Source organism: Leucopleurus acutus, assembly GCF_964270905.1.
Source record: "Leucopleurus acutus genome assembly, chromosome: 8".
Taxonomy (NCBI): Eukaryota; Metazoa; Chordata; class Mammalia; order Artiodactyla; family Delphinidae; genus Leucopleurus; species Leucopleurus acutus.
In genome coordinates this window covers 102321859-102338249 of record NC_139151.1, presented here as the reverse complement: position 1 = coordinate 102338249, position 16391 = coordinate 102321859, and the positions used below count along the sequence as shown (strand labels likewise).

At 55.9% G+C, this 16391-nt stretch overlaps 2 protein-coding genes across 2 annotated transcripts; one reads left to right on the top strand and one right to left on the bottom strand.

The window, feature by feature from the left end:
* Positions 1–2216: 2216 nt before the first annotated feature.
* NAALADL1 (N-acetylated alpha-linked acidic dipeptidase like 1) lies at positions 2217–12649 on the top strand (the record flags this gene model as incomplete). Its single annotated transcript, XM_082845440.1, has 18 exons — positions 2217–2416; positions 2487–2659; positions 2741–2862; positions 3247–3369; positions 5386–5669; positions 5771–5875; positions 6581–6666; positions 6810–6929; positions 9828–9913; positions 9997–10060; positions 10146–10213; positions 10455–10546; positions 10628–10718; positions 11450–11531; positions 11616–11789; positions 11865–11952; positions 12063–12155; positions 12463–12649. 18 exons carry the CDS (start codon positions 2217–2219, stop codon positions 12647–12649), a joined length of 2238 nt encoding a protein of 745 aa, XP_082701566.1.
* Positions 12650–13588: 939 nt separating this feature from the next.
* SAC3D1 (SAC3 domain containing 1) lies at positions 13589–16169 on the bottom strand. Its single transcript, XM_082844706.1, has 2 exons — positions 15410–16169; positions 13589–14093 (listed from the first exon to the last, which is right to left on the bottom strand). The coding sequence occupies exons 1-2, from the start codon at positions 15981–15983 to the stop codon at positions 13591–13593; spliced, it is 1077 nt and encodes a 358-aa protein (XP_082700832.1). The 5' UTR covers positions 15984–16169; the 3' UTR covers positions 13589–13590.
* Positions 16170–16391: the final 222 nt, after the last annotated feature.

Below are 16391 nucleotides of genomic sequence, written 5' to 3'. Positions count from 1 at the left end.
ATATTCTGGGTGCTCATAATCAGCTCTCCAAGGACTGTGGCTTTCTGCTGCACCTTCCTGAAGTCCCTGATCACACTATACCCTACCCTTAGTCCCGCCACTCTAGCACGCTAACCCTCCCAACCAGCACAAGGGGACGTGGGTACGGTGGTGCAGGTGAATGGGGCTGTAAGCAGTAGGAAGGGGGCTGCTCTGAGAGGGTGCTGTGAAATCACACACACACACACACACACACGTGCACACACAAAGTCTACCGTGTCCAGCTCCCCCAGATTTCCAGGCATCTTTGGGCCAATCAACGGGTTGCAGCCTGGGGACGTCCCTGGTGGTCCAGTGGTTAAGAATCCGCTTTCTAGTGCAGGGGATGCGGGTTCTATCCCTGGTTGGGGAACTAAGAGCCCACATTCTGAGGGGGAAACTAAGCCCGCACGCCACAACTACTGAGCCTGCGCACTCTGGAGCCCACACGCCACAACTAGAGAGCCCGCATGCCGCAACTGGAGAAGCCCATGCACCGCAACTAGGACCCAATGTAGCCAAATAAATAAATATTTAAACAACAAACAAACAAAAAAACCCAATGGGTTGCAGCCTGGCTGGGCAGAATCCCAAGGCAGGATAGGCCATGGCAGGTGGAAGGAGTCACACTTGAGCCCCAGGGACTTTCCCAGCCCTGCCTGGCTGTCTATGAAGTCTGAAAGAGGCTTATAGCAAGTACTTGGTGGCTCCCTTTCCCTCTCAGCCTTTATACATGCCAGGCCCTCTGTAAGGATGGCCTGCCCCTTGCCTTCTCTGCACGCTGAATGCCTTCTCATCCTTGGAAGATTCCCCTCAAGTGTTCCCTTCTGGACAGAATTTGTCATTCTCTCCACTGGGAGCATGGTGGTCCTCCCTCTATAGGGGCGCTTACCACATGGTTGAACCCAAAGCCTATTGACTCCCCTGCTAGACTTGAGTCCCTGGGCACCTTGGCTTCCCCAGGGCCTGGCATGGAGGTGGCATAGGGCTGAATAAATGAAAGGTGCTTGCAGGTAGGAGTGAATAAATGAATGGATGGATGAATGAATGGATGGATGAATGAATAGATGGATGGATTCCTGGTAGGGTCAGGGGATGGAGGTCAGCTTGTCAAGAAAGTGTGCTTCTCCGGCTCTGTCCTCTAGAACAGTCTTCCTTTCTTTTCTTTTTTAATTTAATTTACTTTTTGGCTGCGTTGTGTCTTTGTGGCTGCACGTGGGCTTTCTCTAGTTGCAGCGAGCGGGGGCTACTCTTCGTTGTGGTGCGCGGGTTTCTCATTGCGGTGGCTTCTCTTGTTGCGGAGCACGGGCTCTAGGCACACAGGCTTCAGTAGTGGGGGCTCGCAAGCTTAGTTGCTCTGCGGCATGTGACACCTTCCTACACCAGGGCTCGAACCCGTGTCCCCTGTGTTGGCAGGTGGACTCTTAACCACTGCGCCACCAGTGAAGTGCCCAGTCTCCTCTTCTAAGAGTCCCACTTTCTCCCATAAACTGGGACCCCTGCAGGATAGTTACAGAGAATTCTTCTGAGTCCCTCTTTTCCCCTTAGCTCTAGGCTTAGCATTTTAAGGGGTCAGATGAGGCAGGAGTGGCTAAAATGTACTGAGTTCCTACTATGGGCTCAACACCACACTAGACATTTTTACAGATGTGGCCTTGTTTAACGAAAACAGCACCACAGTTCTGTGAAATAGGCTCTATTATCCATTTTACAGCTAAGAAAACAGGCTCAGGGAAGCTAAGTGAATTGCCTAAGGTCACACAACTTACGTCTAGCAAAGGATGGGATTTGAACTTAAAACCCAATCAAGTAGCCAGGGCTGGATGTGCTGGAGATGGAATGACACCAGGGAAACAGAGGCAGGGATGGTGGGCAGCAGGCCCAGCCCTGCTCTGGAGACAGGGGCTGAGTTCTAGTCCTACCTTGGCCTCTCCTATTGGGAGACCGTGGGTGAAACTTTGTCCCTCTCCAAGCCTCAGCGTCCAGGTATGGATTTGATGCCCCTTGGAGGTCTCTTCCAAGTGAATGTTGCAGAAATCGAGCTGGATGTGAAGAGCTCCTGGCCCTTCCTGCAGGACACTCCCTTACTCTCCCTGCCAGCTAGTGGCCAAAGGGCAGGGCCACCTATTAGGTAATGGTTAACTGGACCCGACACCCCATCTATAAGGAGCCACACCAGCTGGCCAAGACTCCACAGGATGCAGTGCGTGAAGGTGCTTGGAGGGGTGCTGGGGGCCGCTGCCCTCTTGGGGCTGGGGATCATCCTGGGCCACTTTGCCATCCCCAAGGGGACTGACCTGCCAGCCCCCAGTGCCCCAGCCTCCCAGGACCTGGACCTGGAGATCCTTGAGGCTGTCGTGGGACAGCTCGATGCCAACAGGATCCGGGAGAACCTTAGGTGAGAGGCCTGCCCATGTGCCCCTCCTGTTTGCCAGAGGCTCCCCCCTGACCCTGGGCCCACCCTGCAGAGAACTCGCCAAGGAGCCGCACCTGGCCACCAGCCCCCGGGATGAGGAGCTGGTACAGCTGCTACTGCGGCGCTGGCAGGACCCGGAGTCGGGCCTGGACTCAGCCGGGACCTCTGAGTACGAAGTGCTGCTGTCCTTCCCCAGCCAGAAGCAGCCCAACCGTGTGGATGTTGGTGAGGTCCTGCTCTGGCCTGGGGAGGCCTGTGGGCCAGGGGAGCTGCCAGCGCAGCCCGGACACTGCCCTCTCTCCACAGTGGGTCCTGCTGGGGACATCCTCTTCTCCTCCCAACGAAGTGAAGAGAAGCTGACTGGGGAGCAGGGGGACCCCAATGTGGTACCACCATATGCTGCCTATGCTCCCCCCGGAACCCCTCAGGTGGGCCTGGGACACCCCCTCCCCCTGCCATGGCCCAGCTCCCGCTGGCTTCTCCCCAGCTGCTCCCATCCTGACCCACGGGCAGCTGAAGAAAAGTGCCTCAACTGGGGCTCAGCCCCACCCAGAATTTACTTGCTTCCACACTCCACTACGACTCCTTTTGCCCATCACTTAGTCATTCAACAAACACTAATGGGCCCTGCTCAAAGCCAGGCCTGATACAGGGTACCTGGACACAGAGCAAACCAGGTGTGACTTTGTCTTGGGGAGCTTATAAGCTCTAGGCGAGGTTGGGGGACAGAATCTAAATCCTTCATCCTGCCACTCAGCCTTTCCCCTTCTTTCCTGGGCCTGGCTCTAAGGGTCACCTTCTCTGGGGAACAGGGCCTCCTCATCTATGCTAACCGGGGCTCGGAAGAAGACTTCATGGAGCTATACCAACGGGGCATCAAACTCCAAGACAGCATCGTCCTGACCCACTATGGGGGTGTAGGGCGCAGGGCTAAGGTAAGCAGCAGCCCCCAGTGGACAGGAGGATGTGTGGGGAAGGGGGTGGAGTAGGGCTGAGGGGTAGGCCAAGCCTTGGGCTCGGGGCAGTAGAGGGTGAAGGATTCCTTCCACCCACCAATGGCCTGCTTTGGCACTCTGCCCAGCCAGGCTCTAGCCCATTGATTGGCCCAAAGAACACTTAGGTGCTGTGTGACCTTGGATATCTCCCCTAACCTCCCTGAGCCTTGGGAAATAAAGGAATTGGGCACATTTTTCAGCTTTGGTATATTCTGGAAGTCTAAGTCCTCCTGTGACATAGTTCTTCTGAACATTCGACTTAAATCCCTCCTGTTGTCCCTTCCTCCGCAACTTGCTTCTTTTCAACACAAATTTTTTTTTTTTTTTTCTTTTTTTTTGCCGTACACGGGCCTCTCACGTTGCGGAGCACAGGCTCCGGACGCGCAGGCTCAGCGGCCATGGCTCACGGGCCCAGCCACTCCGCGGCATGTGGGATCTTCCCGGACCAGGGCACGAACCCACGTCACCCGCATCGACAGGCAGACTCTCAACCACTGCGCCACCAGGGAAGCCCTCAACACAAATTTTGACTGAGGGTTACACGTTTGTGTTTTCTTAAATGTTTACTTACTTATTTATTTTAAATATAAAAAGGTATAGAGTGGGAGCAGGGACTAGGGAGTTAGTCTTTAGTGGGTCCAGAGTTTCAAATCTGCAAAATGAAGAGAGTTCTGGAGGTGAATGGAGGTGATGGTAGCACAGTAATAGGAATATACTTAATGCCACTGAACTGTATGCTTTAAAATGGTTAAGATAGTAAATTTCATGTTATGTGTACTTTATCACAATTTAAAAAGAAGTCAAATAAATAAATAAATAAAAGAAGTGCCCATGATAAGAGCTGGGGGTAAAAAAATGGAAAGAAAAGAGAAGAAAGGCGAACAGGCGTGGTGGAATTATACAGATTATGAAACGTCCAGTTTAAAAAAAAGAGTATAGAGTGAAAAAGTTTTCTCATAATGCCATCCTCCAAAAAGGTAGCTTGTTTGTTTGTTTATGGGATATGTATCCAGAGTTTCTTTGGGAAGAAGAACATATGAAGATATATTCTTACTTCCTTCTCCTTTTATATAAAGGTAGCATAAATATACTGTTCGGAGCTATGCTTTTTTCACCTTAATACGTCCTGGAGATCATTCTCAATTGGTGCATAAACTCTGTCCTTGATCTTTTTTTTTTTTAATGTACTGTTTTGTTTTTACTGTCCTAAAATATATATAACATACATTTTACCAGTTTACCAGGTTAACCATTTTTAAAATGTACAATGCAATGGCATTAAGGATATTCACAATATTGTGCAACCATCATTACTAACCATTTCCAGAATGCTTTCATGGTTCCAGATGAAACTCTGTACCCATTAAACACTAACTCCCCCATTCTCCCTCTGCAGCCCCTGGTAACCTCTATTTGACTTTCTGTCTCTATGAATTTGCCTCATCTCGGTACCTCACATAAGAGGAATCATGTGATATTTGTCCTTTTGTGTCTGGCTTATTTCACTTAGCATAATGTTTTCAAAGTTCATTGATGTATCAGAAGTTCACTCCTTTTTAAGAATCAGTAATATTCCTTTGCACGTTATATACTAGGTTTTCCTTATCCATTCATCAGTGATGGACGGTTGGGCTGTTTCCACCTTTTGGCTACTATGAACAGTGTTTATATGAACATGGGTTTAGGAGCACATCCTCCTTCTTTTACACAGCTGCATAGTACTCCACTGTAGGGCGCCTCCGTTTATTTAATGACCCCATTGATGAGCCATTGCCTAGGCTCAACAGTCTTTTGCTGCCTCAAGTGGCACTGCAACAAATGACTTGCGTTAAGTATCATCTTGCCGGTGGGAAGACAGATCTGTCCTGGCTTCCACAGTGAGGGAGGGAGGAAGAGGAACAAGATGTGCCCCCTTCTCGCCCCTCCCCTAAACACAGCCTCCTCTGCCTTCTGCAGGCTGTGAATGCTGCCAAGTATGGGGTGGCTGGGGTGCTGGTGTACACGGACCCTGCAGATATCAATGACGGGAAAAGCTTGCCGAACGAGACCTTCCCGCACTCCTGGGGACTTCCTCCCTCGGGGGTGGAGCGAGGCTCCTACTTTGAGTATTTTGGGGACCCCCTGACTCCTTACCTTCCAGCCAACCCCTCCTCCTTCCGCCTGGACTCTGACAATGCCTCCGGATTTCCCCCAATTCCCACTCAGCCCATTGGCTTCAAGGATGCAGAAGTCCTTCTCTGGTGAGCTTTTGCCCTGGGGTCTCCTTCCCACTCTCCAGTGGCCCCCAAACTTCAACCCCCGCACCCATATTTGCTCTGATGGGCCTCCCCCTCCTCCCCAGCAACCTGCAGGGAGCCTCAGCCCCTGCTGCCTGGCAGGGAGCCCTGGGCTGTGACTACAAGCTGGGGCCTGGCTTCCGTTCTGATGGTATCTTCCCAGCAGGCAGGTGAGATGGGGCCCCCTCCTCCCCCAACGCTCCCCTTCTCTTCCCTTGTTATGCTTCCTTGACCCTGGTTTCCTCAGGGCTCACTTCAAGGCCTGGCCTTTCCCTTTCTCCTGTCTCCCAACCCCTCCCTGATTCCAGAGTATCTGTCTTGTCTTTGGGGAAGCCCGTGAAACAGCTGCGTGCCCCACAAGGCCCCGTGGGGTCCCCCCCACCTCACCTTGGACCTCCATTCTCCAGCCGCCCCCTCTCTTGAACACACCCAGCTCCTTCCCACATCAGGGCCTCTGCACTTGCTGTTCCTGCTGATGGGAACATCCTTCCCCACGCTCTGTCATTCCTGGCCTGCACTAACCTCCCCCCCTGCCACCAGGTACCTTGTCAGTGTCCTCCCAAGCCCCTTCACTGCCTGCAGTTGTTCACTTCCTTGGGGTCTGCCTCCCTCAGGAGAGGGAGGCCCCACGAGGGTGGGGTCCATGTCTGTCTCAGTCATCGCCCAGAGCCTGGTACGCTGCTGGCATACACTAGGTATCCAATAAGTGAGTGAGTACAAAGGAGAATTGGAGTCAGAAGAGCTGGGCTCTAGCCTCGCTGTCTCTCCTGGTATTTCCAGGCAAGTGATCTTGCCAGGTCCCTTTCCTGCTCTGGGCCTCAGTTTCTCCTACTTTGGTGGAGGGGAAGACTCCTAACACCCCTACGCTCCCCCAGCCAGGTGAACGTGAGTGTCTACAACCGCCTGGAGATGCGGAACTCCTCCAACGTCCTGGGGATCATCCGCGGGGCCGTGGAGCCTGGTGAGCGCCGCCTCACTGTTCCCTGCGCCCCCAGGACCCGGCCCTGCTCTGAGCGCCCCTGACCACGCCCCCTCTGCCCAGCCTGGCTGCCCCACCCACCCTCGCTCCTCCACTTGGGCGTCTGACTCTGCTCCTCCCGCCAGACCGCTATGTGCTGTATGGAAACCACCGGGACAGCTGGGTTCACGGGGCCGTGGACCCCAGCAGTGGCACTGCTGTCCTCCTGGAGCTCTCCCGCGTCCTGGGGACTCTGCTGAAGAAGGGTGAGCGGATCCTGCTCCCCTGGTCCAGGGACTCTCTCCCTAGGAGGTCGACTCCAGCTCAGTCCTCCCCGAACTTTTGGGCGTCCTGTCCCCCCTCCTCTCTCTCATTCTCCAGTCCCCACTTGGGCGAAGCTTGAGGGCCCTGGGGGCAGACATGCATGGACACCAGCCCTGGCCTCGCTCGAGTAGCCCAGTGTGGTGCAGGGAACTTGTGCAATACCTTCTGAGGGTTTCCTGGGCCCCTCCAATGAAGCGAGGCCAGATGTGGCCTCGAGCGAGGCAGTGCCCAGGCTCTGCCCTCAGGGAGTCTCAGCCCAGTTGAGGCAGGGGTGACGGACAATCGTCAACTCAACAAATATGTCCCCCGTGGCTACTATGTGCCAGGCCAGTTCTAGGCACTGGACGTCCCCCAGTGAACACCAGAGTTCATGCTGTAATGACAACTGTGAAACGTGCTATAAGGAAAAATACCTACCAGGCTTTCCAGATGCAAGCCAGAGCGCAGGGAGGCGGCAGTTCTGGGAGCAGTAGGGGTGGAGATCCAGGTGGAGGGCACAGCATGTGGGAAGGAGCAGCTGGACCAGGTGGCAGAGCTGGATATTTCCTAAAAATAAGGACATTTTCTTTCATAACCACAGTGCAATGCTCAGAATCAGGAAATTAACAATTTTGCCAATTGTTCTGAAAACTTTTGTTTTGTTTTTAAATGGGCAAAGTACTTTATTTATTTTATTTTACTTTTTTGGCTGCATTGGGTCTTCGTTGCTGCGCACGGGCTTTCTCTAGTTGCCGCGAGTGAGGGCTACTCTTTGTTGCGGTGCGTGGGCTTCTCATTGCAGTGGCTTCTCTTGTTGCAGAGCAAGGGCTCTAGGTGACGGGCTTCAGTAATTGTGGCACATGGGCTCAGTAGTTGTGGCTCGCGGACTCTAGAGCGCAGGCTCAGTAGTTGTGACGCATGGGCTTAGTCGTTCCAAGGCATGTGGGATCTTCCCGGACCAGGGCTCAAACCCATGTCCCCTGCATTGGCAGGCGGATTCTTAACCACTGCGCCACCAGGGAAACCCGGCAGGCGGATTCTTAACCACTGAACCACCAGGGAAGCCCCTGTTCCAATAACTTTTAGAGCAAAAGAAATTTCTCGTCCAAGAACCAATCCAGGATCACACGTTGCACATATAGTAGTTGCATGGGTCATTTGTAATAGTTTCTTAGCTGTTCTTTCTTTCATGATCCTGATATTTCATTTGTTGACTGTCCCTCAATTTGGGTTTGTCTGATTAGATTCATCTTATGCATTTTTGGCAGAAAAAAATGAGAATTTCTCATTGCAAGCATGTAATCATTTTATACTTAAAAAATTTTTAGGGCTTCCTTGGTGGCACAGAGGTTAAGAATCTGCCTGCCGGGCTTCCCTGGTGGTGCAGTGGTTGAGAGTCCGCCTGCTGATGCAGGGGACACGGGTTCGTGCCCCGGTCCGGAAAGATCCCACATGCCGCGGAGCGGCTGGGCCCGTGAGCCATGGCCGCTGAGCCTGCGCGTCCGGAGCCTGTGCTCTGCAACGGGAGAGGCCACAACAGTGAGAGGCCCGCGAACCCAAAAAAAAAAAAAGAATCTGCCTGCCAATGCAGGGAACACAGGTTGGAGCCCTGGTCCGGGAAGATCCCTGGGCCGCGGAGCAACTAAGCCCGTGTGCCACAACTACTGAGCCTGCGCTCTAGAGCCCGTGAGCCACAACGACTGAAGCCCACGCACCTATAGCCCGTGCTCTGCAACAAGAGAAGTCACTGCAATGAGAAGCCTGCGCACTGCAGCAAAGAGTAGCCCCTGCTTGCTGCAACTAGAGAAACCCCGCGTGCAGCAATGAAGACCCAACACAGTCAAAAATAAATAAATTAAATAAAATAAATTTTTAAAAATTTTATTTATTTGGCTGCACTGGGTCTTAGTTGTGGCATGCAGTATCTTTTAGTTGTGGCATGCGGGATCTAGTTCCCTGACCAGGTATCGAACCCAGGCCCCCTGCCTTGGGAGTGCAGAGTCTTAACCACTGGGCCACCAGGGAAGTCCCTATACTTAAAAATTTTGGTTTAAAACAAAAAGATGAGGAATGATCAAAGGGGACTGAGTTGCATCCAGAGACGGGAGCATAGCCAGGAGCCCATAGCGCCGTGGAGGGGGAGGGGGAATCTGAAGGCGGTGAGGGGGTCAAGCAAGGACCTCGGAGGCTTCCGGGAGGTGGCTGAGGCCTGTGGCAAGAGCAGCGAGGGCACAGAGACTGGAGATGGAAGCCAGGCTGCGGGAGGCTATGAGAAGCAATGTGGGACATTGGTTAAGCCCCTGGATTCTGGAGCCAGGCCTTGGATTTGAACCCTGGCTCTGCTGCCTACCAGCTGTGTAATCCTGGCAAGTCATTAAACTTCTCTATGGCTCAGTGTCCTCAATGGAGGAACACGTGTTGTAAGGATTGGCTCACGACGTGTTGTAAGGATTGGCTCAATGTGGATAACGCTCTAAGGAGAATGTGAATGTATCATCGCCAAGTGAAGATGATTAGGGGAGAGTTTTGCATAGGATGCATGGAGGAGAGAGTTGGGGGACCTCTAATCAGCATAGCCAGAGAGAAGAGGGGGATAGGGCATTCTGGCAGAAGGGACCACCTGACGGAGGGAGATCGGTGTTGGCGTCAATGTTGGGGGCTGTCACAGAAGCGGAGGGGCGCTGGTAAAAGGAGGATGGAGCCTCAGGGAAGGCTTGGCCAGGGAGGTGCCAGGACCTACCTCCAGTCGCCTGTGCCCGGCCCGTTCCAGCCCTCCCTCCTCTCCACATCCCCAACCTTCCCCCTAAGCCACCCCAGGATCCGAGGAATCTTGCCCTCCAGCCCTTTATCCCCCTCCCCAGGCACCTGGCGTCCCCGAAGATCGATCGTGTTTGCGAGCTGGGGGGCAGAGGAGTTTGGGCTCATCGGCTCCACAGAGTTCACGGAGGTGAGCGAGCCCCGCAACTCGCCGCTCGAGGGGGTTTCCGGGGCAGGGCAGCGCGGGGCTGACGGGGTCCCACCCGCCTGCAGGAGTCCTTCAGCAAGCTGCAGGAGCGCGCCGTAGCCTACATCAACGTGGACATCTCGGTGTTTGGTATGAGGGGCGGCTGGGCTTACTCGGGGAGGAGGGAAACGAAAGGGCGGGGCCCGAATAGAGTCTTTCTCGGATCCCCTCACAGCCAATGCCACCCTGAGGGCGCAGGGGACGCCCCCGGTCCAAAGCGTCATCTTCTCTGCAGCCAAACAGGTGGAAATGGGAGGGGCTGGGAGCTGGGCTGGGAGGAGGACGGGCGGGGCGGGGCTACACGGGGTAGGCGGGGCTGGAGCTGGTACTTATTAGAAGGGCTGGGGGTGGGACTGAGGCTGCGGGGTGGGCCTTGTAGGACCCGCAGGACTGTGCGTGGGCTCGGGTGGGCAGAGCGGAGGACCAGCCTGGTCGTGGGGCCTGGGGAGGGGCCAGCCCCGAGACTAGATCCCCCTCCGCTCAGATCCGCGCACCAGGTCCCAGCAGTCTCAGCATCTATGACAACTGGATCCGATATTCCAACCGTAGCAGCCCGGTGTACGGCCTGGTCCCCAGGTGAGCCCAGGGCCGGGCTGGGGACTCCGGGCTGGTGAGCTGGCCCAGCGCCCTGCAGCCTAACCATCTTCCTTCCCGCAGCCTGGGCACTCTGGGTGCGAGCAGCGACTACGCACCCTTCATTCACTTCCTGGGCATCTCCTCCATGGACATCGCCTACACCTATGACCGGGTAAGCGGACACCCCTCCGTCCCCCATCCTGGTTCCTTGCTCCACCAGCCCCCTCCTCTCCTTCGGGCCGCTCCAGTGCAAACTGAACCCAGCTCCATCACTCATTAGCTGTGCTACCTCAGCCAGGTTTCTTTACCTCTCTTGAGCATGTTCACCCTCACCTATGTTATTTTATCAAATTTAAGATACAGCTGAGTATAAGATGCACTGTTATGATACGCACTATTCAGGAGGGAAGAAAGCACTGTCAAGTAGTTGCAGGATGACACTGACTGTAAGAAGCATCCTGATTCCAGAGATCTTAAAATGTTTATCTCAGAATAGATTAAATAACAGTATAAACCAGGGGTGGTCTGAGGGTAAAGTGAGATAAGGGATGCAGAGTGCCCAACCTGTCTCCCTGTTTGATGCTCCAAAAGGCCCTTTCACCCCTCCATGGCTACACCACTCTTGAGTGGTGGAGTTGGGATTTGAATCCTCTTGTCTGACTGCAAACCCCAGGTTCTTCTCCTTCATGTGAAACGGGAAACTGGCACCTGACCCAGCTTTGCCACTTATTAGCTGTGTGATGTCAGGAAGGTTACTTAACCTCTCTGAGCCTGCTTCCACCTCTGTAAAGTAGGAATCCTAGAACCTTCCTCACAGATGTGGTGACAATTGAATTGAAATAATGTCTCTACATTGTACACTTCCCATCCCAAGCTTGTCACCTCTGGGTCTTGTTCCCCCAGAGCAAGACCTCAGCCCGGATCTACCCTACCTACCACACAGCCTTTGACACCTTTGATTACGTGGACAAGTTTGTGGACCCTGGTGAGGACGAGGGCAAGGGGCATCCTGAGGCTGGAGGAGGATGGGCTGAAGACTGAGCCCTGGCCTTGTTGCGCTTCCTGCAAGGTTTCAGCAGCCATCAGGCCGTGGCCCAGACCGTGGGCAGTGTGCTTCTCCGGCTCAGTGACAGCCTCTTCCTGCCTCTCAATGTCAGTGACTACAGCGAGACCCTCCGCAGCCTCCTGCAGGCTGCCCAGCAGGACCTTGGTGGCCTGTTGGAGCAGCACAACATCAGCCTGGGTACGGAGCCCTCCCAACACTGAGGCATGGGGAGCCCTGCACCCCCAGGGCTAAGAGGCTGGCTGTTCCCCACAGGACCTCTGGTGACCGCAGTGGAGAAGTTTGAGGAGGCAGCCACGGTGTTGGGCCAACACATATCAGCACTGCAGAAGGGCACCCCCGAGTGAGCAAGGGCTGCAAGCAGGTGTCTGGGAGGGCGGCATCCAGGGCAGGATGCAGGCTGGCAGCTGGGCTGCTGGCTGTAGGGTGATCAGAGGGCCCTGTCGCCTCCAGCCCCCTGCAGGTGCGGATGCTCAATGACCAGCTGATGCTCTTGGAACGGACTTTCCTGAATTCGCGAGCCTTCCCAGAGGAACGCTACTACAGGTGAACCTATCCTGAAGCTCTTCGAGGTGCAGTGAGGCTGGGCAATGGGCACCCGCTGGAGGGACGAAAATGTCAGTTTTGCTGGCCTTTAGAGCACAACCCAGTCCCTTGAGACAGTTGGGGAGTCAGGCTTAAAGGATGGGAGGCAAATCGGTGAAGGTCACCCTGGGACTAGAACCTGCATCTCTTCCCACCACCAGTGGAGAGGGGCTTTTGTGCCTAGCTGTATACAGGAGCTGTTCCGGGCTGAAGCTCCCCTCTCTCCTGGCCCCTGAATGGTCCTATCCTCCCCCATTTCTCCTGTCAGCCATGTGCTCTGGGCACCCCGCACCGGCTCTGTAGCCACGTTCCCGGGCCTGTCCAATGCCTGCTCCAAGGCCATGAACACAGGCCCCGGATCTGCAGCCTGGGCTGAGGTGCAGAGGCAGCTCAGCATCCTGGTGGTGGCCCTGGAGGGCGCAGCAGCCACCCTGAGGCCTGTGGCTGACCTCTGACCCTAGCCCTCATTCTTCAGCTCCCATCCCCACCCTTTATCCTAACCCTCTCCCACTCCAGTTTTCTTTGAGTGTGTCCCCGTCTCTCCTGATGCTAGGAAAGGGCACGACCACAGGACCCTCTCAAACTTCTGAGGCAACAGCTCAGGGCCCCACCGGTGCGGACACTTGAAGGGAGTGACAAGCCCCAGATGAAACTTTCCCTCTTCCTGGCTCTTGGTTGGCAGAGGGTGAACAGGAGATAGGGATGGTGGGGATGGCAAAACCACCAGCTGCTCTCGGTGGTGGGTGGGTTAGGATGGGACGCATAATGGCAACCTTAGATGTCAACTCAGAGACCACCAGAGCTACTCCTCAGTGACCAGCAGGGAAACTGAGGCCCAGGGTGGATAGGGCATTGCCCAATTTGGGTTCCGCTCCCCCCACGCCCCTAGCATGTCTCAACTCCTCCCTGCCCTCCCCAAATAAATTGAGCCTAGCTGCTGTCCTTGCAAGACAAGTTCCTTTCACTTATTTATTTATTTTTAGACTTATTTTATTTATTTATATTTGGCTGCGTTGGGTCTTCGTTGTTGTGCGCAGGCTTTCTCTGGTTGCGGTGAGTGGGGCTACTCTTCACTGCGGTGCACGGGCTTCTCATTGCCGGGGCTTCTCTTGCTGCGGAGCATGGGCTCTAGGCGCGCGGGCTTCAGTAGCTGTGGCTCATGGGCTCTAGAGCGCAGGCTCAGTAGTTGTGGCGTACAGGATTAGTTGCTCCGCAGCATGTGGGATCTTCCCTGACCAGGGCTCGAACCCGTGTCCCCTGCGTTGGCAGGTGGATTCTTAACTGCTGCGCCGCCAGGGATGCCCAACGAGTTCCTTTTACTGTGTGGGAATCATGAAAAAAAACCCTGAGCGCTTCGGCCCCACTCCTGGGGCTCTGGGAGACTGCACAGCCCTCCTCATGCCGCAGACTTGGGTGTGTCTACAGCCTCATCTTCCTCCTCTGCCGTGACCACCTCTTCCAGGGTGCGCCCTCCAAGCTTGTTCCCCACCAGTACTTGGCAGGTGCCGGCAGGTGGCAGCCCCTCCTCAGTGTAGTGACCCCTCAGGAACACAACTCTCTCCTGTCCATCTAAGGGCAGTCCATGGGCCTGGCACAGGTCCCGTGCCTCCTTGGGCCCATCCAGGGCCAGCAGGTGGACCATGAAGCCCAGGGGCAAGGTCTGGCCTTTGGGGGTGCTCAGGGCACGAGCGAGGCGGGCCAGGGCTCTCCGGCGGGCACGGCCCACATGGCACTGCACGGCGCAGCTCTGCAGGTAGGGCAGGGTCCGGAGCAGGCGAAACAGGCGTGCAGTGTTGCCTTCGCGGAAGGCAGAGTCGACTGCCAGGGCAGTGCGCAGGGCTGGGCAGGAACGCAGGGCAGTGGGCAGCTGCAGAATCTCGTGAAGGGCCTCCACCGAGCCTGTGAGGGCGGGAAGCCCGAATGAGGACGCTGATTCCTTCTGGAGCAGGCCCACCTCCCGTGCCATCCCCTTAGGTCTCCCCCTATCTCCCCTCCCACCTGCTCGGGTCTTCAGCCACGCCACCTCCGCCACCTCCTTCCGGCCCTCCTCGGAGCTCATCACCCTACCTCACTCCCCACCCCACCCCCACCTCCCAGTCTGGCCACGCCCCTCCCCCAGGCCAAGCCCACCCTCCCTCCCCCTTTCCCCCTTGGCCCCTTCCTAAGCCACATCAGAATTTGTTGCCAGAGGTTCGAGAACCCCTTCAAATAGTCTGGGTCCTCATAATAAAGTGAGGCAGTGTCTACAGAGGAAGGAAACAGGCCCAGATAATTTAATGACTTGCCTCAGACGGCCTTAGAGTTTGTACGTAGTAGAACTTGACCCAACCAAATCTTGAGTTTTCTGACTTCCAACCCAGCCCTTTCTCCACTGCCGTAGCTGCCCCAAGATTTGGGAGTTGCTTCTGCCACATCCTCCTCTGTCCGCCTGGTGAGGCAATTATTTTTTCAAATTCTGCCTCTGCTCCCCTTCCAAGAATCACGACACTGGAAACTTGGGTCACTTTTTGTAAACTGAGACTTCTGACCCATTAGTGGTTGTGAAGTCAACAGCATTTTATTACAATTAAAAAGAATTTATTAAAATGCACCATCCATCCATAGAAAAGATCTAGTCTTGAACCTTCTGTTTCAGATACATTTGTTAGCATATGTGTTCTTGGCTGCTTTGTAACACTGACTGAACTGGAGGTTTAAAAAAAAGGTTGAAAACCACTATCTAGGGCTTCCCTGGTGGCGCAGCGGTTGGGAGTCCGCCTGCCGATGCAAGGGACACAGGTTCGTGCCCCGGTCCGGGAAGATCCCACATGCCGCGGAGCGGCTGGGCCCGTGAGCCGTGGCCGCTGAGCCTGCGCATCCGGAGCCTGTGCTCCGCAACGGGAGAGGCCACAACAGTGAGAGGCCCGCGTACCGCAAAAACAAAAACAAAAACAAACAAACAAAAAAACACTATCTAGGTCAACTGTCCCATTCTAACCCCATCCCCTCCACTTTTGTAACGAGAAAACTGAGACCCAAAGATGGGAAGAGACAGGCCAGAAGGTCCAAGTTGGAGCTCGGTACATCTTGTGCATTGGCTGAGACACACATTTAGGAGGCAGGGATGGAGAGGGAGCTTCTGGTGAGGTTTTAAAGCTTCTCCTTCCTTTCCCGGCCTCCACTGTCCTCACGGAGGGCCGCCTGCCCCTTGTTCTATCGTGGGGACCCCGACTCACCTAGGTTATAGAGCAGAAAGAGGCCCTGGAAGGTGGCCTGCCGGGGGTAGGGCCCGGCGCCCAGCGCATAGCAGCGCCGCAGAGAACCAAAGCCCTCCTGCACCTGGGCCTGCAGCAACATCGGGTCCGCTGGCCCGTGCGCTGTGCTGGGTCCGAGCCGCGCCACCACTGCCAGCAGCACTGACAGCGCCGCTTCCAGCACCAACGCCGCCTCGACGTCGCCCGCGCCCTGCAGGGCCAGGTCCAGCCGCACGGCGCGCAAACGGTCCGCCACGAAGCTGGCTACCTCTGCGCGGGACGCGTCGGTGCGCTCCACCACCTCGCTGGCCAGGTAGCGCACGGTGGCCAGCAGCACGGACGGCGGACGCAGCTGACTCGGTGGGGGCCGGATCTTCCCGGCGGCCGGCCGGCTGTACTCCTTCACTGCGCGCTGCGGGTCGGCTCGGGGCCTGTGCCCGCGACACCCCGGCGCCACCTCGAAGCGGTGCAGGCGACGCTCCTTTTCGCGCTGGGCGCGCTCAGCGGCCGGACACATGTCCACGCACGTGCCCACGGGCAGCTCGTAGCCGGGCATGGGTGGGCTGGGGGGGAAGGATGGGCGCTCAGCATCCCGTGGACAGGTGCGGCCACTCGCCCCATCCTGCGGGAGAGCACGCCAAGGCCGGCGGAGGCTCAGGGGAGGTGGGGCGGGGCCGACCCTGACGGGCCCGCCTCCCCGCCCTGGTCTAAGCTTCCCCGCCGTCCATTTGGCTCCGCCGTTCTCTCACCGAGTCCTGTGGCTTCCCACAGATCTTCGAGCAGGCCTCCCGAGATGCTCTGCGTTGTAGTTCAGGGTCAACACTGTTCCTCACGCTCAGGCCCAGCTAAAGCCCGCCCATCATGCACCTCGGCGGTCTGGGCCACTCCCACGATGCTCCGGTTTGTAGTCCCTTCCGCAACCAATCGCTTTGTAGGAGAGGCGGGGCAGGAGTGGGGCCACGCC